Here is a 23,062-nt window from a genome sequence, read left to right on the forward strand (position 1 = left end):
GCGGCCCGGAGGAGAGCGGCGGCGGCTGCCCGGGAGAAGATGGCGGCGGTGGCGGGTTCGGGCTCAGGCCCGGGGCGGCCGGTGGCGCGGCCTCGGCCAGGACCCTCCCGGTTCCGCGGTTGTTTAGCCGGGGCGTTGTTGGGTGACTGCCTAGGCGCCGTCTTCGAAGGTAGAAGCGTCGTGAAGCTGCCCGACCTCCTCCGCTTCCTCCGAGGCCTGGAACCGGCGCCCGGGCCGCCCGAGGAACCGGCCGGCAGCGCCCGCAGAGGTGGGCGGGAAACCCCAGGAGCGGGACGGCGGGGGTCGGGCCTCCCGGAGCACATCCCCCTTCCCCGTACCCACCGCCCCGGGCCCGGCTCCCAGCACCCCACAGATTAGAGCCCAGCACCCCCCTGACCTCCCCAGGATCAGGCTTTGTGCTGCTGCCCCTCACCTCAGCGCAGGGCACCCCCCTGGGACACCCCTAGCAGCCCCCAGCCCTGCTCTGAGCCCCCCACCCAGGTGAGGGTGACCTTGCTGAAGCGGTGTCCAGCTTCTGGCTCCCCCAGGGCCGTTCCTGGGGTGCTGTGCCCGTGGCTGCTGTGGAGGGACCTGTGGTTTGCTGTGCTCAGCCTGTGCCGCTCATGCTGGAGCGAAGCCAGGGTGTTGCAGTGCAGGGGTGTCGGCACGGAGCGGCTGTACCAAAAGATAAGGAATAGAGGAAGAGAAGCCCAAGAATGATTATTTAACTCTTAGCAATTGATGATGGATTCACTTTGGGGTTCCAAGCTGTGCAGCAAGCCCTGTAAACCCTTCCAGCAGAACCCTAAAGGCACACGATTCACTTGCAGTCTTGTCCAGAAACATGACTGTGCTTTCTCTTCTCTGCTCATCAGCGTATGCTGTAAACTCCTTGAGAAAGAGATTTGTCTTGCTTGTCTGTATGTGCCTCTGGTTATCAAACGCTTTCGCTTGGCTCTTCTTAATCTTGAAATGCATTCTGCCTCATGCGTGCTGTGGATGCATCTCTCTTGCTCAATGTCTTACTCTGATGACTGTGGCTAGTGACAAGTGCTGGGGAACTTCGTTCATGTTTGAACTCCAGCTATACAGATAATTAGGCCTTGGAGAGCAGGGAAGTGCTGACGGTGGAGAAGGACAGGAGGGGAGTTTGTTCATGAATGGTCACATTATGTTTTGACTTTCTGTTTTAGAAACACTTTCGTACACAGATGACACAGCCATGAGCAGGTCAGTGGTGCAGTCCCTGCTAGCCAAGCAAGAGTTTGATGAAGTTGATATGGCAAAGAGGTAAGGACAGCAGCCAGCTTCAGAGGCCAGAGTGTTGACCTTTACTAGTGAAAGCAAAACTTCCTTAAGATTAAGCAATCACTGTGATTTTCAGTGAAAAGGGGACAGGGGCAAGGGAAAATCGTTGTTAATTTGTGGAGGCAAAAAATTAGAAAAGTGAGGGTCAATCCTGTAATTTATTGTGTGTTTTGCACTGTTCTGGAACATGCAGCAGTGCTAGTTTTAGCGTGAGTTCAGAGTTTGCTTAGAAATGAAGCAGGATGGGACATGCTGTATCACAGCCATGTAGGTATATTCACCTCTGTGGAAGAGGGTGCTTAGAAATTTTGGAAGCGTTTCCTTTCATGTTTATTTGTTGCTATTTATGTTTGTACTTCTCTTAATTTAGTTAGTGAATATTAGTGAAGTCAGCTTCAGTTTGTTTATGATCCTTTTCCCTTTTGAATCCACAGCCCTGGTAGCATTTGGTTCCACTTAAGGGAGGACATTTATTTGTTTATAAAACTCTTCCATTGAACTCGAACAAAAGACTTTCCTTGTGGTTATGACCCACGGAAATGTTTCCAGTTTGCTTCTATTTCAAGGCAAAGTTGAGAGGGAAACAAGTGGGTTGTGAAAGGTGATGTTTATACACCCTTTCCTCCTTTTGCACCAATTTTTGGGACTCAGAATTTTTTCCCTGCAGAACTGAATCACTTGAACCCTGACTGTCACTGAATTACCTGTGTGTTATTAATTCATTTTATCAAGTGGCTTTATACAACCTTTTTACAAACTTGAGTAACAGACCAAATATCCCCTCTATTTTTTCTCACCTGTGTAACTGCTGCTCTCTTGTCCGTGCCAGGTTTGCTGAGGAGTACAAGAAGGAACCCAACAGGGGCTATGGGATGGCTGTTGTCAATGTCTTCAAGAAGCTCCTGAGCCCCAAGTGCAATGATGTGTTTGAACCAGCAAGAACCCAGTTTAACGGGAAAGGCTCCTATGGCAATGGCGGTGCCATGAGGGTGGCAGGCATCTCGCTCGTGTATTCTGATGTCCAGGATGTTAAGAAGGTACCGTTCTTGGCTCCTCTGGGGAGTCCCTGCTGTCAGTCCAGTCTCACTGTGATCTCTCAGGTAGGTTTGCTAATGGTGTGTTTTTCATTCGCAGTTTGCGAAGCTGAGTGCTGAGTTAACCCATTCCAACTCCCTGGGCTACAACGGGGCCATCCTGCAGGCCCTGGCCGTGCATCTCGCCCTGCAGGGAGAGCTCAGCAAGGAGACCTTCCTGGAGCAGCTCATTAGCCACATGGAAGATGTAGAGGCAGATGATAAGTCTCTTACTGACGCTCGAGCGTAAGTAGCCATGAGGAGCGCTACCTGCCTTGTACAGTTTGGTCTGGCTCTTCGCATTCTCTTTCCTTCATTGTGCTTTTTGTTTCCAGGCTGGGATTTGAGGATTTACCGTTTTCAAGGCGTCTAAAGAAAATAAAGGAATTTTTGGAGCTCAGCAGTGTTCCTAAAGCAGATGTATTGTTTGAATTAGGTAGGTACCTTTCTTAGTACAAGTATTAGGAAAGAGCTGGACACGGGACTAGCTCAGCAAGTCTGGTTGATGTGTCCTCCTTCAGGCTGCCACTTTGGCTTCTGCTGTCTGTCAGGCACAGAATGTGCTGGAAAGGCTGCCTGTGCTCACCAGTCAGCAGTTCTCTGAGTCTTGACTCAGTTACGCCCTCTCTGTATTGGTGGGGAAAAAAATGTCTTGCTAAGAAAAACTTACCATGCATATTCTGAGATCTCTTAATGGCTCTCAGATCTTCATGTTGGATGGGAATGGGTAGATGTGTGTTGCCAGACTGTACTGGTGTAGCTGGGAGTTGGTCTCTATGATGTGAGTAGTGCTGGGGGAACTGTGGGGAGACTTCTGAGATGCAAACCTTTGCACCTTGTCATGCTAAAATCAGCAATACCGGTATTGAGAGTATCTGGCAATAGGAAGTTGCAGTTAGAAGGGAGAAGGTACATCTGCAGGAAGGAAGACGCAGGTGTTCTGCACTGAAGGTGATTGGTTTCGTTAACAGGCAATGGCATTGCTGCTTTGCGGTCTGTCCCTACTGCAATTTACTCTTTCTTGCGCTGTATGGAAGCCGACCCAGACATTCCTGATCACTACAGCAACCTGCAGAGAACCATCATCTACTGTATCTCTCTGGGTGGAGACACAGATACCATTGCTACCATGGCAGGAGCCATTGCAGGGGCTTATTATGGGGAGGAACAGATTCCCGCAAGCTGGGAGCAGAGCTGTGAAGCTTTTCAAGAGACACAGAAGCTGGCAAATAGCTTGTATGAACTCTACTGCCAGCGGCTCTGAGCTCCAAGGGGAGTGTCTTTTCTGAAGGCGAAGCAGGTGGACACCTCTGCTTTTCTGGTCAGAAATCTGGTGGTGGATCCGCGCCACTGCAGACACCGGTGAGCCTCCGCCTGGGTAGGACGCCTGCTGCTGTGAGTTGAGAGCTGGAAGTACAAGCTGGTTTGGAAGAGAGGGGACATACCCTTCAGTTACGGTTCACCTGGGAAGTGGCTGCATGTGGCACCTTGGACAGTGGGTGCATCTCCTCTGAAGTGTACAGGAGCATCTAGTTTTCCATAAGATTTCTGCTTTTTGCTTTGTCTGCCATTACGCCATTCTGTCATTACAGTTACTAGGTGGGTGTGTGAATCCACTGACTTTCTCGCTGTTGTCCTCTACTACTGTGTGCTGCAACCTTTGTTTCGGTTGTTAGTGCCTGTCCCGCAGTGGCTTTGTTAGGCTGCACACCCCTCGTAAACACCAGTTCACACTCGGCTGACCAGCTAAGGGATGTAAATGGGCATCATCAGAGAGGCACATCCCTGGAGAGCCTGCAGGATGTCCAGCATGGTGGCATGGGTCACCACCTGCGCGGTGGAGTGTGGAGGGTGCACCTCCCAGCGGGGTTTGCTTCCTTACAGGCAGAACGGGAGGTGCCAGAGACGGGAGAAGGGGTTTCTTTGCATTGCTAGTAACTGCATTTTTGTTCAGCTTTTTTGCAATTGTGAGAAATACCTGTGGTCACGCAGACAGAATTCCGGTTGGCTCACTGTAACTGCTGGAAGAAGGTGTGACTGCTGCTCCTTTGGTGTGCCTTGCTCTGCCATCCACCTGGCACCGTCCTGATCTATTGCATCTTGTGTTCTCTTACACAGCTGGCTTTCACGCTGCTGCCACTACTCTAAGCTATTCCTTTGTTCCTGGTCTGTGCATCCTGCGTTTTTAATGCTGCCCTATGTATGCCCAGAGCGCTGAGCGAGACTGGTGTTTAAATCTGGGTGGACATAGCTGTGAAACCAAGGATTGAATTCCTGATTCTGCTGCAGTCAGTGACAAAAATGACTCCACCAGGAAGTAGGAGTTACTTCTCACAGTTTTAAAACTCTGTACTTGGTAAGAATCATCAGAAAATAAAGGGATAGGTAGGTTAATTGGGGGAGAATTTATCGAACTTTAAAAGAATTTGTGCATTTGAAGCTGGTACTTGTGGCCAAGGACATTCTAGCAAAGCTGTGTTGTTCCAGAGTTTCACATCTAAAACCTTTGCCCAGTGGAGCTGGTGAAAAAAAGCATGTAACAGCTTGGGTATGGCATGCCTAAAAAGGATTGGAAGCTTGAAATAATTGAAACAAAAAGAAAAAGGCAAGCAGTCATCATATGGAAACGCTTATAAATTTGAATGTGACAATGTAATTCTCTATTATTTCTCCAGTATTTCTTGTGACACTGGGAAGTGACTGTTCTGCTGAAGTGGAGCTCACTCCCGTTTGGTATCAGCACATGGTTGTTGTGTGTGTCAGGCTGCGTGCACGTGTGGAAAATCTGGCTGCCACAGGTCCTTCCAGTTTTCCTGTAGTCTACTTCCTTCGAGTGCCGGTCTTCTGTGTGATGTTTTAATGGGTTTTCCTTGTATAAATGAATTCTTGTCCTGAGAACATGAGGAATTTTGGTCTATTGTGTATTTATGTCTTGTGCTGCCGATCTGAGATGTAAAGTGTCAGGTTTTTCACATCATTCTGCCAGAGGTGTGAACATATTCATGGAACTATTTAAAAGAAGATATTTTTTCTTTTAAAGCATCTTTATAATTTTAAATCTTTGAAACTTGTGAAGAGCAGAAGAGCTCCCGTTTGAAAAATACAGCTCATTTTAGGCCAGAATTTAAATGTGTACTAAAACATTTAGCTCTGACTTCCGTGGAAAGAAATAAAATGACTTGGTTATCTTTGTTAATTAGCTACTGCTCCTGTGTTTTCATTCAAGCCATGAAGTTGTGCTTCCATACTCAATGACAAAGGGAGCTGTACGAAAACCTCTGGGCTATTTCTCCCCACCCCAATGCTTCACGTCTAAGACTCAACCTGAAACTACTTTGTTACGGCTTCTTAAAATCATTCTGTAGGAAGCAGAACAAAAGTAGTTTGGTGCTGGTTGGAGACATCTTGCATGTGGCCGAGGCTCCTGCTTCATTTGGGGTGAGTTTTAGTACTGGACATCTGCTGTAAAAACTACTTTCAGGTGGCTGCTCTTGCCCATGAGCCGTAAGGGGAGCTGAGTTCGTAACCCCCCGGGAGTGAGCGAGTGTGAACAGCAGGGCGAGTGGGAAGCGTCGACACTGTGCGTCGCAGGGAGGTTTGCTGGAGAGGCCCTTTTCCTCTGCAGGCTGTGTCCGCCGCAAGGAGCGGCGCATGCAGGGCGTTCAGCTGCTGGAATCCGACGTGTGATGATCACGCAGAGACCAGGGAGCGTGCTGGGTGCCCCCACAACTCACAGCAGGAGGACTGCTTGTTCTTCATGGTCAGCTTTTGAAGCAATTTGTGCACGTGGCAGTCGGGCTTCTCTGGACGTATTTCACCTGTAACAAGTAATGTCTCCTCTTCCAGGTAAGATATCAGGCGTGAAAACGTATGTTCTTCTCTTTATTCTTTGTACTTTTAGCTTTGGAAAGCGATTTGCTTACAAGTCATTCATCATTTCTTCTGCGTGTTACTGCATTGACTACTTTTGCTGCCCGGGATGTGGAGGTTGGCTGTAGACAAGGTTGTGTAGATAGCAAAAATCCTAAAACAGTGTCATGGAAAAACCAGAAGGGAAAGGGAATCCCCAACACTTTGACTGAACTTCCTCAAATTAATAATTGCCAGTCTGGAAGGGTCTGGATTTCATCCCTTTTTCAGAATGGACTTCTGGAGACGGGAATCTTTTCCTTAATCACAACAAACATGCAGTGCCTTCTTACACATAAAAATATTAATTGGGAAACAAATCTGCTGGGAACAAGTCAGCTGGATTTGGGAAGGAAATGCAGTGCAAGAGGTCTGTATGACTGGTCTCACCAGCAAGGCTGGGCAAGCCCGTTAATAACAGGACAAAGGCACAGCTGAGCCCACCTTTTATACAATAAGTTTTATTGATGTTTTGTCAATACAATCAAGTACTGTAGTTTTAGTTCTGAAGAGAAGGCCAGTTTCTGATCACAAAAAGAGTGCATTTTAAACCAACTTTTACTATGACAGACAGTGCATGTAATAAGTATTTACAAAACTAAAAACTTCTATATACTAGGTTAGAAATGAAGATACTAGAGGCAAATTTAAAAAAAATAGTAAGAATTTGTATATAAAAATGCACATTGTAATGCAGTTTTCATAATTAAAAATAGACATACTTCATCCAACCCAACCTTTTTTACTATTGTGATTGAAACCAAAATCCCATGCGCTCACACACACGACAGAAAATAATCCTTTCTGCTGGCGAATATCACGTACTCAGTACTCCAGAAAAAAAATTCTTCCTGACAGTGTCCAGTTTAGTGAACAGCCTCCCTCATCCTGTGCATCGTTTTTCTAGCCTAGCTCTATGTGCGTGTAATATCTTTGCCTTTCAATTACTGTGTAAATGTAACAGGTTATATAGCTGCGGAAGGTTGATTATGGTTTATGCTCTGCACATGAAGGGAAAGTGAGATTGCGAAACAGTATCTACAGCACTGAACGAGTTAACGTCTCGGTGTGGTTATAGTGAGTATTTTTGTCATTGCTTTTTGCCAGCTAGAACAAGAAGTTTTGAGTAAAACAAAACAGAACAAAAAAAAAAAAAAAAAAAAAAAGATGGAATGTAGGTTAGAACACAGTATAAATAAGTTGCTTTGCTGAGTAACAGGAGGGAGCTTCCACCCCAGCGCGTGGCTGGGGAACGAGAAGCTCCTGGCCCTGCTGCAGGTAGTGTGCACGCCCGCGCGGTGGGAGCCAGACCCCGCTGCTGGCACCAGCTCGAGTTCCTTGCTGTTCTCCACAGGAAAGACGCTTCAATAAAGGAGACGCAGGCCCTATCCTAGCACCCTCCCCTCCCAAGCCTGGGCTTGAAGAAAACATCTGAGCTTCCACTTTTAATTTTAGGGACTTTTTTCGTATGGCTCCTATTCCTGTTGGGAAGTAACCTGTTACGATCAAAACCCAGGTGGTCCTGACACCTCCCTGCCTTTAGGAGTTACAAACGTCCAGTGGGATCAGACGCTGGGGCAGCCTTTCAGCTTGAGAAGGTTTAATCTTTCTATGAAACTTGCAGCTTTCTGGGGAGAAAATCCCGGGGAGGGGGACATGCCAGGCCCAGCAGGGCAGCAGCTGAAGCGCTGGTCTTTCAACTGTAAGTTTCCTTTTTGTGTATCTTAATTTCAGGGATAGGTGTGTTTTTAAAAGGAAGCCCTGGATGGCAAGAGGCAGAAACACAGGACAGACTTAAGGAGAAAAACAAACAGAGAAAAAGAAAAGTTGTTTTAAGTATCTTGTACAGTCCGTCTGGAGAACAATCCCAAGTCCCATTCTTGCTACATTTCTTTGGCCATTGAACAGGCTTTAGGAAAATTCAAGGGTAATCGTTGCTCAGCTGGTGACCAAATTGTTGCTGCTTTCTCAGGGATGTGCCTTTGCAGAGGGACACGCAGTGTAACGCATGCGGATTAACTTCAGCAGCGTGCTACTTGCCTGGGATGAGGAGAATCGTTTTACTGTAAGTGCAAGTGACAATGACTATTCTACCATGAGAAAATCTGCAAAGCAACAGGGTTCAGTTGCTCCCTTTACCAAAGGACAGAGCAGCCAAGTGGTCAGTATCCGTGCATCCCTTTCCCAGAACCTTGTAGCTCATATTCAGGTTGGTAACATTTCAAGCATTAGTGAGACAAAGTGGTAACAACAGACAAACATGATTGGTTGGCTTTTTTTTTTTTTTAACTTAAGTCACAGATCGGCACCTGGAATGATGCACTGTTACAGGTACATATTGCACTAGACTTGTAAATTAACATTGTTAAGTAGATAATAGCACCGTTGTAAAATGACTGAATGGAATGTTAGAACAAACACTATTTTTTCTTAATTAAAAGATCCCCAGAGAAAGGGGGGATACCAATGCAAAAGTTTACACATCCCGAAATAGTGAGACAGTAAAAGCAAGTTGTCTATAAGTGGCACTTCGGAGAAAGCACCCCTAAACCTTCTGTCAAGCCAGGCTAGAAGCACCGTAAGCCAGGCTTGCAGTGCCATCCTTGGGTTGTCAACAAATAAGATGCTCACAAGGCCAAGCAAGTCTTTGGGCTGCAGGGAAATGGACAGGACAGAAGTAGCCCTTGGACTTGCTGGTAGCTGAATTCACTCAAGAGAGAGGATTGTTGTGCATCCCAGGGGTCCCAGCTTCCCGCAGCGGGTTTGGAACAGGTTGTCTGTCATCCTCCCAGATACTGATGGCTGGATGTTTTTATTCCTAAAGGTGCTGGGTGAGGGAGGGTTAAAAGTAATATTTACTTCTTGTAAGAAGGTGCTTATGCAAAGTGTTCCACTTTGTAGGATTGTAAATCCAACCATACTGAATCCAGAGTGAATCGGAGAGACTCCACCTCAAAGCACAGTCTGAAAAAGTAGGCATCCGTGAGACTGGAACTTGGGCATCTGATGGTTTGGGAAGGGAATTTCTCAATCCATCATGGATCTCTGCTGCTGTACAGGCTTGTGATAAGTGCCTGGGACCCCTGCGCTGGTTAGCAAATACACCATCCACTACAACAGCTGTATTTATTTAACTAGTACTCAAAACGGGAAACAAGGGCACTTGATTACAGACCAGAAGGGGTCTGGCCTTCCAGAGGGGACCCTCCCTGGATCACAGAGCGGTTTACTGCAGAGCCAGATCCTTGCCATCCCAAGTGCGTTCCTGTGTTTGATGTACAGTCAGTAGGGTAAAATTTATTCCAAATACGCTTTGCTGAGGAAGTCACTCCCCTCCCTCCCTTCTCCCTCCCCCAAAAAAGATTGATATGTGTCTCCTTTCCAATTACCCTCTTGACTCGTGGATCAAACAGCTTGAAGCAAGGTCCCACGACAACGGCTTGCGCGTTCTTCCCAGTGATTTTTCTTTTTTGTATTAATTTTAAAAAACTTTTTTATCAAAAAAAAAAAAAAAAAAAGACAGTTTATGGCTAAAGTGGGTGAAAAGGAAACATGCCCAGCAGCCGTTATGTGGGGCAAAGCAGGAACCCAGAGAAGGAGGAGTGGATGTATTCCGTGGAGTACAACCCGTTGGCCTGGTCCGAGGGCATTTGTACCCAGACTTGGTCATTCTCCTTGAGTTCAAGCACGGCACTGCCCGAGGCCTGGTCCAGGTAGCCCTTTTTGTACTCGTCGTAGGTGTAGGTGGCAGGCACGTTGTTCTTATAAAGCGCCACCCAAACGTTAGTCCCTTTGACGTGCACGTGGTAGGCAAAGTAGTAGATGCCGGATACGGGGCAGGTGAATATCCCGGTGACTGGGTTGTAGCCGTTGTGCCCATTATACAAAGTCCGGTCAAACTTGACCGGCATGCCCGAGGCTGGGAAGGGGGAGGTGAGGATGGCGGTGAAGGCTGGTGCGATCCGGGCAGAGAGCTCTCCTCGGCCGTACTGCGGCTTCCCTGCCTTGCCGTTCCCCAGCACGGCCCCCTCCACGCCTCCGTCCGGCAGGTGCAGCCCCGCGATGCCCGTCTCGTCGAACACCCCGGGCGCTCCCGGCGGACCGGGTGGCCCTGGCGGCCCTGGTGGCCCGTTCATCCCCGGCGTTCCTGGCATTCCTGGTGGGCCGATGGGTCCGGCCATGCCAGGCTCGCCAGCCTTCCCCTCACCAGGAACCCCTGGGAGCCCAGGCTCTCCTTTCAGCCCTGGTAACCCCTGAGGCCCCATGGGACCCGCGGGTCCTTGCAAGCCCGGGATGCCCGAGGGGCCCCTCAGCCCCGGCTGCCCTGGGATCCCACCGTCCCCTTTCGGCCCAGGCCCCCCCGTTAACCCCGGCACCCCTGGGAGGCCAATGAACCCTGGTTCTCCTTTGGGGCCTGTTGGGCCGGGGGGTCCCAGTGACCCAGGCAGGCCCCTTTCTCCCGGCACCCCCGGCTTCCCTGCGAAGCCATTGGGGCCCTGGTCGCCACGCATCCCTGGCATCCCGGGGGGGCCACTCGGCCCCACGTCCCCTTTGGAGCCAGGCAGCCCGTGCTTGCCCGGCAGGCCCATGGACCCCGGCGGGCCTGGCGGCCCGATGATGCCAGCAGGGCCCGGCTCGCCCGGCTCACCATCAATGCCAGGCTCCCCCTTGTCGCCGATGGCTCCCGGCACCCCCGGCTGCCCGCGGTCCCCTTTAAGGCCGGGCAAGCCCGGCTTCCCATAGCCCGTTGGGCCTGGCAGGCCAGGGAGGCCGCGGATCCCGGGCTCCCCTTTCGGTCCCATGGGGCCCTGTATCCCTGGCACCCCCGCAGCGCCTGGCACCCCGATCCCGTCGAGGCCGGGGGGCCCGCGGGGCCCCATGGGGCCAGGCTCCCCGTTGACACCAGGCCCACCCGGAGGGCCCATGTCACCCTTCTCCCCCGGTGCACCCGGCAGGCCATCGAGGCCGGGTTTTCCAACGCCGACAGGCCCTGGGGGCCCCGCGGGGCCGGGAGGGCCCCCGTTCCCTCGGGGCCCCGGTAACCCTGGCTTCCCCACGCCATTTTCACCCTTCATCCCTCGCTCCCCGCGGGGACCTGGCTCTCCCTTTGGGCCAGGCTCGCCACGAAAGCCGGGCAGGCCAGGGCCACCCTGCGGGCCCGGCTTCCCATTGACCGAGATGCCGGCTGGCCCCGGCAGCCCCGGGGGGCCAGGCAGTCCTCTCGGCCCTTGCTCTCCTCGCATGCCGGGCTCACCCTTGGCACCAGGCATCCCTTTCATACCCGCCTTGCCGGGGAGTCCTGGGATGCCGGGTTTCCCAATGCCAGAGAAGCCGGGGGGGCCAGCAGGCCCAGGCTGGCCGTGCATTCCTGGCTTCCCCGTGCCCGGCTTGCCCGGGTAGCCGGGGGGCCCTGGGGGTCCGCGTGGGCCAGGCTTCCCCGGTGGTCCTGGCTCCCCTTTGAGGTCCATCGGCAGTAGCGGCGGCATGTCTGTGGAGAGAGGAGACATGGAGCTTTAGTGGGGCCGGTGGACGGAGGAGCGTGCCTGGTGTGTGATGCCCTCAGGGTGTTAAATCCAGGGGCTTCGGCACTGCTGGGGTCTCTGCTTGCAGGAGCGCCCTTCTCTAGACATGGTTTGATTTAAACATGGCCACGGTGGCTTTCTGGGCCACCGCATCAGCAGGAGTGTCTTGAGGCAAGACCTTGGCCGGAATCCAGGGTACTAATCCAGGCCTTACTCCATCCATCCCTCCAGAGAGGGTGTCAACAAGACCAGCAATTGCCGTCGGCTCTGGCAGTGTTGCTTTGTGATGACCTGCTGTGAGGTTTTTTTAGGAGCTGGATTCAAACCTCCCACTGCCTCACTTCCCAGCGGCCTTGAAAGCACCGTGGGATTCAGTCGCTCCTGCCTGGGCTCAGCCGAGAGGATGGTGACGGAGCAAGCCAAGGCTGAGGATAATCCCTCCACCCCATCCTGCGAGTCCAGGGCCTCAGGAGACCTTTAATCCTTTTGGATTAAAAAGAAAACTCTTGGACATGTACTTGAGAGACTGAAGAGGTGATTCATGTATGGGTTAAGACATGCCCCCAGTGCTCACTGGCTCAGCTCCCGTGTCCAGCAAGGCAGAGAAAAAACTCAGCAAAAAGAAAAAAAGCGCTGAGGATGGAGGAAAAGCCAATAGCTGCAAGGGAAATGCAACCTCGGTTATGTCCAAATGAGTCAGCCCAGCTGGGAATAGGCCGTAACCACTTGACATTTAAAGAATTTATAGAGGTCTTTTGCAAACGGATATAAGAAAGAAACTAATGGGCTGAGAGACTACAAAGCCGAGGAGAGCCAGATTACATGCCCACCGCAGCTCAGTACTTAAAGCACAGGCGTAAGCATAAATAACTCCTTGAGGCCGGCCCAGGCAGGGTGTTGCTTCCCACGTGACACCGGGAACGGGCGAGAAAGAATAAATCTGACAAACTCTTTTTTGGGAAGCTTGAAATGAAGGAAACACTTGGCAGTCGCATGTACATGGGACTGTGATGAAAAATGCAAAAGGCAGAGCAAAGGGCCTTGACATCCCGGGCAATTTTTAACTAAATCTGCCTGAGGTAGATCCTTCCAATTGGGAACAGATCTGCACAGGCAAGTTCCCGGCATGGGAATGAGTCCCGTCTGGGATGGGGGCAGAACAGAGGGCTGCGTGCCCCAGCATGGCACTGAGGAGGAGGTGGGGGGTCCGACCCCGAGGTCTGCCAGAGTGGCCCCCAGCCGGGGCATTCAGCGAGCTGAGCCGGGCCTTGGGAGCACGGACACCCAGAGCACCAGGATCCGCCAACACGGAGATTTTCTCAGTCAACGGGAAAAGATTAGCGGAGATTTGAGACACGTGAAAAGAATAACTGTGGCGGCAGCAGGCACCGTTCCCGGTGCATCGGAGGTGGCTCTACCTTTCCTAAGCACAGCAATTAGCCCAGGCCATTTCCAAACCTGGTGCCTGCTTGTTTTTCTTTTGGTAATGGAAACATTTTCAGAGCTTATCTATATATCAAAGCCTGGCCCGCAGCCTAGGCTGTAATAGAGGTCACTTGGCTGTCTTGATTACGGAAATACTTGTCTGTCATGACACTGCCACTAGATTTCTGCAAATCTCCTGCTCCTCACCCCAGAAAACGGTGTGGGAAAGAAGACAAGGGAGATGTGAAGTGTTGCACTGAAGTGGATTTCTGGGGTTTGAATTCTGGAAAAAATTTTCTCCAGAAAATTATTTCAATGTGTTTTCTGTCATCCCGCCCCCCCTTTTTTTTTTCTTCTTGCAATGGTTTGTAAAGAATTAGTTTTCTAGGTCATTTTGCATGGAATCAGAACAAGGATCTACAGCTGAGCCCAAGAAGGAAGGAAAAAGAAACACACTCTCACACAACGCAGTGAAGAGAAACGCCAGGCGAGAGCTGCCAACTTGCAGGCGGCCAAAAAAGCAGACGGGAAAACCAAACCGGGGACGTTAGCGGAGAGAAACTGGGACATGGCAGCCGCAGCGGTATCCAATTTCAAAAGCCCATGTCTTACCACAGACGCATGTCTCAGAGCTCTGCATTTCACAGCAGCAGCATGGGGTTATGTGTTCCCCTCGAAGCATGAACAAAAGCTGCCATGAATGCTAATGCAAAGAGCCAGCTGGGGCAGCGGGAAGGGGAAGGAGCAGGCACAGCCCCTGCGAGCTCCTGCTTGGGCACCACAGAGCTTTCCACCTCCCGAGGAGCATGGACGCGTCCAGACAGATCCTGCAGCCACTCCGGAGCTGCCTTCGTCCCGGTAAGAACCCCTGCACGCCTGGAGGAGGGACCTGGCAGCATGGACTGGCCAGCAAAGGAATAATGCAGCAGGATGGGAAGTGGTTCCCAGCCACGAGCAGTCAGCAGCGGGTCTGGCCAGCGCGGCCGGATGACACCGCAGGAAGGAGAGGTTGGCTGCTCCATGGCAGGGCCACGCCGAGCTCCTGGTTCCAGTGCTGCTGCCAAGCCCTGTCTCGTGAGAGTGAGTTTCACAGGCTCATAGGGACATTGCCTGGGACCAGTGTTCCTGCATCTGTCATCCCATCCCTCTGTTACTGCAGCTCTTGTTGCAGCGGGTGCCCTGAGCCGTGCGGGGAGGCTCAGCACAGCACAGCACCAAGCCCAGCCACAGCCCTGACAGGTGGAGCTGCCGTGCAAGGGGATGGCGGTGAGATGGGAGCAGACTGCAGAGAGGAGCATGGAAGTGGCAAGGTTTCCACGTCGGCAGGAGCTAAGGGAAAGGACCTCTTGGCCGCATGCATCAAGCAACAGCCCCACAGGGACTGCAGGATTGAGTCCCTTTAACAGCAGCGGGACCTGTGGGCCACTGGCTCTGGGGACACCGTGTAGCAGCAGCCCAGGCGCTGCCCAGCACCTGCCTGCTCCCACCTCCTGGGCAGCTCAGCCCTGAAGTCCTTGACTCTCCATGGAGCTTGCCATCGCCTGGGGAGGTGAAAAGTGCTCCTTTACCTTTGCAGCTGAGGCCACTGCCCCGAGGTGAACATTCTGTGCGGTGGCTAGAGGGGAATATTCTGCTTGCCTGGCGTAAGCCCCTGCCCCGGGCATCACCTGTGCTGTATCGCTGCCCCGAGGTGGGGTACCACTGCCTTGGCTCCCCACGTGCATGGGGAAATGCCGAGCTCCCTGAGCCCTGGCCAGCACCCAGCAGTGGGTTTACCTGTCTGCAAGCTGCACAGACACGGTTTTAACCAAGCCAGAATAAAACCCAACTGTGCAAATACCTGCTGAAATGCTTTTAGTGTTTTAGCATTTCGCAGCATCTCCTGCCCAGAGCTGCCTCCGTGCTCCTGGGGAGTCTATTTTTGGGTCAGAAAAGGTGTCTGGTACCCTGAGGAAACCAGCCCTGCCTCTCACTGGATGGCACCCGCAAGCCTGCATTGCCCCCCGGGTCTGGCCTGGGCCCCCAGGTGGGGGTCACAGCTCAGGGGGGCCCACAGAGCTCCCCATCGGCTTGGGGGTAACCTGCTGGGGCACGGCACGGCCCTGCGCCATCGCGGCGAGTCAGCTGAGCTCCCTGAGCAGGGCAGAAGGCCAGCAGGGATTTTCCTTGCCAAATGAGAGGTTAAGCAGAGATGGGAGCTCGGTGGGATCCAGGAGGCACCAGCTTCCCCAGCAGCCTCCGTGCAGCCCCCTTGCCTGCATCTCCCTGCCCGTTTTCTCTTTCCCAGGGGTTTTAGGAGAGTAATGTCCAGGGGACTCCCGTGCTCTGTCCTGCCTCATTGTCCCCTCTAACCCGTGCCTGGTGTCACCTGCCAAAGCTCGCACCCAAATCACACCTCGCAAGCAGCCCGGGGTGCTCACTCCTCTCTCTGCCACAGTTAGCAGGCAGCGCAAGCCGCTCCAGTGTATAGGAAGAAAAGGAAAAAAGAAGGAAAAGCAGCGGGGAGATATTTGAATCCAGTCCCACCAGCAGCTGAAACGTTCCTGCGCTACGCTAGAAGGTTTTGTCTCTGGCTGGGATTCAGGGAGCAGCTTTACAACAGCTGGGAAGGGGGCAGGGAGGTGAGGGGGCTCAGAGCATGCTTCAGCTCCAGGTTTTGCTGTGTGTTTTCTGACATATGTGCTGAGCTGAACTCCTGATAAGCCATTCAGCCCAGCAGTAAATCAGCCACCGGCAGCCAAGCCTTCTCCAGTTTCTCCTCGCAGAGCCAAGACTTCAGCTCCCCGGAGGGTCTGGGTCTGTGTGAACCCAAGGCGGGGGCTCTGGCAGCTCTTCCCAAGGGCCAAGCACTGACCTGGTGGGTGCGGGCACCGGAGCCCCAGCACTGCCCCATCCCGCCGGCTGGCCCCGGAGAGCGCGTGGGGAACTGCTGTGTTTGGCATGCAGGAAAAGGCTCGGACCTTCCCCTCCATCTCGTCTTGAGCCGAAGGTACCGTGCTGCTGCCCGGGGTGCAGCGGGGGTTGTGGGCACCTCGGGCAGGTGCTGGGGGCTCGCTGGGCAGAGGGATGCCCCGATGAGCCGAGACGTGCCAGAGAAACTCAATCCCACTCAACAGGTGTGGTGTTTGCAAAGACCCCAAGTTCCTGAGCAGTTCCCCAGGGGGTGTGCAATTAACACATGCTAATGACCCTCCTGCTGTGGGGCACAGTGGGCCCACCTGTGCCTTCTAACCTCTGGCACCCGTGGCCAGGGCTGGGTATAAAATGAGCCCTGGGCTGGCCCACGGGACTCCAGCGAGGGCAGGGGCTCCGGGCTGGAAGCGGCACGGGAGGCTCGGCTGCGCGGCACTGTGACCTCGGTGCCTCTGCCCCTCTCTGCTGGCACACGTGCCTCGGCGGGGAGCGATTTAACACGTGTGGAGTTCCTGGTCGCTGCTGTCTGAGGAGGAAATGTCTCTGCCCTGCTCTTCCCTCGCTAGGCTGGCTCTCGGCTCCGGCCCTGGCTCTCTTTTCTTTCCCAGCTGGTGCAAAACACAGCCAGGGAAAACGGAATAGGTGGAGGAGTGGAAAAAGCCTTGCTGGGATGGCTCATGTTTAACAGCAGTGAGAGGGAGAGATGGCGAGTGCCAGGACTCCCGTCCCTGAGCTGTGCCCCAAAGCTACCGGCAAGGATGCGGGATGGGGGCAGAAGCGTGTGGGTCCCCTCTGAGCGCCGGCTCCCGGATGGAGGGACCCCGGGGTGCTCACCCAGCCCAAGAGGCTCTGCTGAGCCTCTGTGCCCATCCTTGTCCTTCTGCACGGGGTTAAGGAGACCTGAATGGCCCCTCTGTGCTTGGCCAAAGATGCCTTGGACAGCAGCACCCTCAGCCATGCCATGCTGCTCCCCGGGGGCACCGGCCCCGGGGGTGAGGGGACGATGAGTGCCTGGTGGCTGCTGGATGCTACGGCCCCATCCTGCTGTGCCAGCAGGTGTCCCAGGCAGCTGTGGCCCCATGTCCTCCCCGCTGTCCCGCAGAGCGCATCCCTTACCCAGGTACTGCCCTTTGCCTTCACGGAAGGGGGGTCCCAGGGGTCCCTTCACCATGGGCTGCATGTACTTCACTTGGGCATAGCCCGCCACGCCGCCTCCCGCTGCCGAGCGAAGGCCGACCACCATCACCACGACCAGCAGCAGCGTCACAGCGTCCGACAGCATCCTGCTCCCCACTGCTCCTGCAGACAAAGCAACAGTGAGAGCGGGCACCTGCAAGCCCTGTTCGCACCCTCTGTCACACAAGGATCAGCTGGGAACCTGGGAAGGATCCTGGCAGGAGCAGGACTGCCTTGAAATTGCCTTTTTCTGAACCACACGTGCCCTGAACGCGTTACCCTTCCCAACATGTGCCGGCTGGGAGATGCACAATAAACACACAGTTTATGAGCAATAACTAACGACGAGCACCCAGCAGAGCCTTTCAGAGCCTGCCCCGGTACTTGTTTGCCTGGGGTTATTTCCATATCAGGCTTGTCTTACATCTTTTTAACGTATAGAAGAGGAGGGGAAAAAAAGGCAGGGTGAAACCCACAGCCCACGGAGCCCTGCATTGCTGTCACATCTCTCGAGCGAGCAGGGTCTCCTCTAACAAAAGCCACGTCTGCTCTGGCTGTGGCTCCCGTGGGCTGCCACTGCCTGTCCCGGGAGCAGCTGGGTGGGTGCCGCATCTCCCAAACGGGTGCTGCGTCTCCCAGTGGGTGCTGGACCAAACCCACAGTGTTGCAGCCTGAGACTCGCTGCATTTGTGGCTCAACTGCAGCACTTTGGGAGCTCGCTTGGAGGGTGAGGGTTAGAGCCCTCAACTGGGAAAGCCCAGGGGAGGGCTGCGGCACTTGGGAGCAGCAGCTTCTGCCTCAAGTGCCTGTTTATTTAAAATAAACATTCTCTATAAATACACCTTTCCTCTAGCAACTTTTTTCTCTGCCAGCTCCATGCGCGGAGCTGCAAACGGATTGATTTGCAAAGAACATTTATTTTCGCAAGCTTAAATAACACGTGATGCCAAAGAGCTTTGCTGGTTTTCCTCCTTCTTGCAATAATTGACCCGTGGTGGTTATTAATGAGAATTAAGCTCTCTGCCTCTCCTGCCGGGGAGCAGGGGCAGGGCTGCTATGCGTTGGGATTTGATTGGAATTTCCTGAATCACTTTTGCTGAAGCAGCATTGGGAAAAAAAAAAAAAAAAAAAAAAAAAAAGCTGCAGCCTGGAGAAAAAAAACACACCCCCAAAACCCCCTAAATTAAAACAAAATTTAAGCAAAGGGTGGGGGGAGCCCTGGCGGGGGATTGTTCCTGATGCTACAAGTGCTTGGCCGGTCTCCAGTGATGAGGCAGCCTTGACCGCTGCTCTCCTGCCTGGTAAAAGCCCATGGAACTGGGTCCCTTGTGCTCCCTGCGCAGTGCCCAGGGCTGGAGGGGACAGGGACAGCTCTGCCACTGCTGGCACAGTGGAGCCCGGCCCCTGCGGGGATGCAGGTGGCCATGGCAGATGCTGGGAGAGGAGCTCTGCTCTGCCCATCCTGCCGGAGCCAGCGGGACTGGTGCTGTGCCATACCCACCGCAGCACCCGCGGGGTGGGGGTCACGGCCAGGCTCCAGCCCTGCTGTGGCTTGGGTGGGCACAGCCAGGGACACGCGTGACAGCCACCACCAGCCTCCTTGGCGGCATGGAGAGGGCCTTGCCGGCGTTATTGTTTTTCTGTCTTCGGGGTCGAGAAGAGGAACGCTTATTTTTATGAAGCATTATTTTACAAGGATTTGTTTAAGGGAAAAAGAATCCCATTTTAAGGGATTGCAGCTGTAAAAATACAGTTTCTGCTAAATAAAAGAGGAGAACAAACCCCTGAATCAGCTATTTATTTGTTTTCCTTACCTGGTATGACCCCTGTGCCTCCACCTCTAACACCCTCCCTTCCCTGCTCTCTCTTCTCCCACCTGGGCTTTATTCACCCCTGCTCCTCCCCTCCACGGGGGTCCTCCCAGGATGCTGAAATGAGCCCCCGCTAGGGAAGCAGCACCCTGGGGTGGCCCAGCCCCTCGCTGCTGGGTGCCACGGCGCGCTCGCCGACGTCCCCCTGTCCTTCTGTGAGACCTCAGCCCTTGGAGAGACACAGGACTGGGGGAAACCGGAGCCGGGGGGAGGGGAAAGGGAGGACAAGGTGATCCAGCTGCTTTGGCTCCGACCGTGGGTTTGCAGCGCGCCAGACGCGAAACCAAGTCCCGCTGCTCCGCGCCGAGGTGGCCGTCTGCAACCCGGCGTCTCCAGACACGGGCTTAGCTCCTGCACGTTCTCCCTTGGTCCAGACGGATCATTCCACCTGCCCCCGCTCTCCCAAGGGGCTGTGGGAGCAATGGGGGGGGGGCCTGGCCTGACACCTCCAGGCACGTGTCTCTGTCCCTCAAGGAAAAGGGGTCTCTGGTGCGTTGCCATCCCCCACGGCAGTGCCCGGCACCGGGGCAGGAGGCCTCCCATTACCCGGGCTCTCCAGGCGGTGATTTAATAAGAATAAAATGGAAACATCTGGAGTCTCACATGATGGATAAAGTGTGCACGACGTGTCTGTGAAGAGGCTCTTTCATGCCTGAAATCTCCTGCGTTATGAAATGATAATTAATCACCACGAGCAGCCGTGCAACATTCTCGTCTCCCAGGGCAGGTTGCAAACGTCGGCTGGTTCATGGTGCAGATGGGGTCACTGTGCCCCTGATGGCTTCGCCCAGGTTTCGGTGCCACTCCAGTACAGCCAGCAGAAATCCCAGGAGGAGCCACTTTTTTCCCTCCTGGAGCAGGGGAGATGCTTTGGGGGCTCTGGAGCGCAGCCCCTCGCAGCCCCAGCGCTGCAGGACAGGGCTCACCATGCTCTGCTGCCGGGGCACCATGGCCAACCACGCTGCCACCCTTTGGAGACGGCACCAGCCCCCCTGGCACGGTCCAGTAGTTCAACCACAACTGCTCCTGGCGGAAAAGGCAAGCCCAGCAGGAGCAGCTAAGCCAGGAGAGTTCACGCAGGGGGAGCGCACCAGGGGTCCAGCAACGCGGTGCTGCTCCCCCAGGGATGCTGGAACAGGGATGGGGCTCGGCTGCTTGGCTCCAGGGGGAGTGGGGGCCCGACCCAGCTACAGCTGGTGCGGCGGCGCGGCACGGAGACCCCTGGCATGGCTTCAGAGCGCGCCGCCGCCGTGCTAACTGTGCAAGTGTCTGCTCCCCTGGCAGTCGGTGAGTAGACGTGTTAAAAACCCCTGGCACGCAATGAAAGCTCCAGGAAAAGGAAAAAAAAATCTCACACTTAAAGCATGAGAAAGGAGACAAGAAATGTCACCTTGTTCTCGCAGGAGCGCAGGGGCTCAGGCAGCTGGAGCTTGTGCCACCCCCAGCACTCCAGAAACACTCTGTGGCTTGTGCTACTCAGCCCGGCGCGCTCCCGGCACGCTGCCCCTGGCCCTTCCCAGTGGAAGGGGGCTGCTGCCGCCCCCCCGTCCCCCTCTCCCTGCAGCATCCATGTCAACGCTCCCAGACACCCACAGACCCAGGGGACTTTCCTGCGAGCAACACGGCCGCGCGCTTCCCCGTGCACACAACCAGGGGCTTGTTCGCTGCAGCTGATTTATGGCTCCTGTTATTTAAATATTAATTATGGGCCTGGCAGGCAGGCACCGCGCCTGCGCCCTTCAAGGCTAATTATTTTTTAAGTCAATATATGTGATCCACAGGGGATCTGCGATTGCAATTGAAGGTCAGTAAAATGGAGAACTTGTTTAAACCTGGCAGTAAAAGCATGATCTGCGCGGGGCACGGCGCGCCGCTCGCTGGCCCTGGCCCTGCATCAAACCCAGCGCCACGCCAGCCCCCATGGAGGGTTGCTGGGGCACAGGGATGAGCCAGGATGGGACCTTCGGTGCGTTTCAACCATGCGCCCAGGCTCACTGGTGTGGCCCTATCCCTGTCCTGATCCCCATGCCGAGCACGGGGGCATGGGTACCACTTCTGCAAATTGTGGCAGGAGCTCACCCCGGGCTGCTGGCGAGTGGTGGGGAGCACCTCACGCACTCCCCCGGCGCGGGTGGACACTGCAAAGAGAAAGCACCGAGAAAGCAGCCGGCGTGTGTGGGTGGGCTGGAGCAGCGCGGGTTTGGACGCCGCCATGTCCCATCGAGCCACTCCATCCTCCGGTCATTTACAATAAAAAATAAAGCAGGGAGGTTTTCCAAACCCAACACGGGGCTGGACTGACTCCAGCGGGAGGTGGATGATTTGGTTTGCACTACACATGCTTTAAAAATAATAATAAAATGAGTCAAAAACAAAAAGTGAGCTATTGAAACAGAGAGCGAGCACGTTGTTTCCGTAGGCCGGGCTGCGAAAGCCAAAGGCATCAGGCAGCAGCTCGGCAGAGCAGCGCCGGGGCGCGGGGAGAGGCTTGGCACAAGCTGGTCCTTAAATGCATGAACCTGATCTGATCCAAAAGCTGCTGTACGCGCCGCACAGACCCGGAGCCTCGCCCACCCGTCAGCCCAGGGAACAAGAAAACATTTTCCTTGACGCAAAAAAACCCCATCCACCCCACCCCATCTGCAGCAGCCTCCTGCCACCCCTGCAGCACCCGCGCCTGGCCCCGGCGCAGAGCAGGCTGGGCATGGCACAGAATAGCACGGCATGGCATGGCACGGCACAGCATCCCATGGCATGGCACAGCACAGCATGGCACAGCATGGCACGGCACGGCATGGCACAGCACCACACAGCATGGCATGGCACAGCATGGCATGGCACGGCACGGCACGGAACGGCACAGCACTGCCCTGCAGCACAGCCCCGTGGTGCCTCCAGCCCAGCTTGCAGTGGGTGGTGGCTGTGTCCATCCATACTGCTCTGGTCCAGGCAGGGGTTGCAGCCAAATTATCTCCGATGCGGGGGGGGGGGGGGGGGGGGGGCTCCGTGCTAATTAACTCCTGCGGCGTTTGCAACTACTGCGGAGGCGGTCAGGGCGGAGGGCTGAAGGAGAGGCCACGGGCTGAGCTGCTCTGGGTAGCCACCAGCCCGCTGGCATGTGTGAAACTCGGGGCACCCGTGGCCGTGCCAGGGCGCAGGAGAGGAGCTGGCCTTGGGGGGCTGCAGCAGGGGAGCTGCTGCGGCAGGAGGAACCCGGGGATGGGTGTAGGACACAAGGCAGACACACGCAACCTGGCTGGCAGGCAGCTGCTGGAAGAGCTCGCTGCAAAACCCAGCTGGGTGTTTCTCCCTGTCCTGACTCACCTCCTGACACGCCTGAGCCATCTGCCATATGCAGGATCTGCACCCTGCCCCACCGCGCTGGCCGGGCGATGCCCCGCGCTGCTGGCACTTGGGCCATAGCAGGGGCCTGTGTGGTGCACGCTGCCCACGCTGCACACTGCCCGTGGTGCACGGTACCTGTGGTGCACGCTGCCAGCAGTGCACGCTGCCTGGTGCACGCTGCCCACAGCGCACGCTGCCCAGCTGCCTGCGCTGCATGCTGACCAGTCCACGCTGCCCACGGTGCACGCTGCCCAGTGCACACTTCCCGGTGCACGCGGCCCACAGTGCACGCTGCCCACAGTGCACGCTGCCCGGTGCACACTGCCCGGTGCACGCTGCCCACAGTGCACGCTGCCCAGTGAACACTGCCCGGTGCACGCTGCCCCGTGCATGCTGCGCACAGTGAACGCTGCCGGGTGCATGCTGCCCATGGTGCACATTACCCGGAGCCAAGGAGCACGGGGTCCGGCGGTGGTGCTGACAACAGGGTCGGTGCTGCCACTTGATCCTGAAGCCGCTG

General features: G+C 54.7%; 2 protein-coding genes and 1 long non-coding RNA gene across 3 annotated transcripts in view; 2 read left to right on the forward strand and 1 right to left on the reverse strand.

The window, feature by feature from the left end:
* The first annotated feature begins 15 nt into the window (after window positions 1-15).
* ADPRS (ADP-ribosylserine hydrolase) lies at window positions 16-5,580 on the forward strand. The gene is made up of 6 exons (XM_005439629.4): window positions 16-268; window positions 1,194-1,290; window positions 2,138-2,345; window positions 2,443-2,627; window positions 2,717-2,817; window positions 3,353-5,580. Exons 1-6 carry the CDS (start codon window positions 40-42, stop codon window positions 3,643-3,645), a joined length of 1,113 nt encoding a protein of 370 aa, XP_005439686.3. The 5' UTR covers window positions 16-39; the 3' UTR covers window positions 3,646-5,580.
* Window positions 5,581-7,741: 2,161 nt separating this feature from the next.
* On the forward strand, window positions 7,742-9,301 carry LOC129735575 (uncharacterized). Its single transcript, XR_008731327.1, has 3 exons — window positions 7,742-7,992; window positions 8,263-8,355; window positions 9,192-9,301. It is a non-coding gene; the product is annotated as an uncharacterized LOC129735575 (long non-coding RNA).
* A 449-nt stretch (window positions 9,302-9,750) lies between these two features.
* Window positions 9,751-23,062, reverse strand: part of COL8A2 (collagen type VIII alpha 2 chain) — a 31,379-nt gene continuing 18,067 nt past the window's right edge. Inside the window, exons 2-3 of the mRNA XM_055704621.1 lie at window positions 17,267-17,449; window positions 9,751-11,778 (exon numbers count right to left, since the gene is read on the reverse strand). Of these exons, the coding sequence (XP_055560596.1) occupies window positions 9,857-11,778; window positions 17,267-17,432 (2,088 nt within the window). The 5' untranslated portion in view covers window positions 17,433-17,449 and the 3' untranslated portion in view covers window positions 9,751-9,856. The remainder of the gene's footprint in view (window positions 11,779-17,266; window positions 17,450-23,062) is intronic.

The sequence above is a fragment of the Falco cherrug genome, chromosome 3 (assembly GCF_023634085.1).
Source record: "Falco cherrug isolate bFalChe1 chromosome 3, bFalChe1.pri, whole genome shotgun sequence".
Lineage (NCBI taxonomy): Eukaryota > Metazoa > Chordata > Aves > Falconiformes > Falconidae > Falco > Falco cherrug.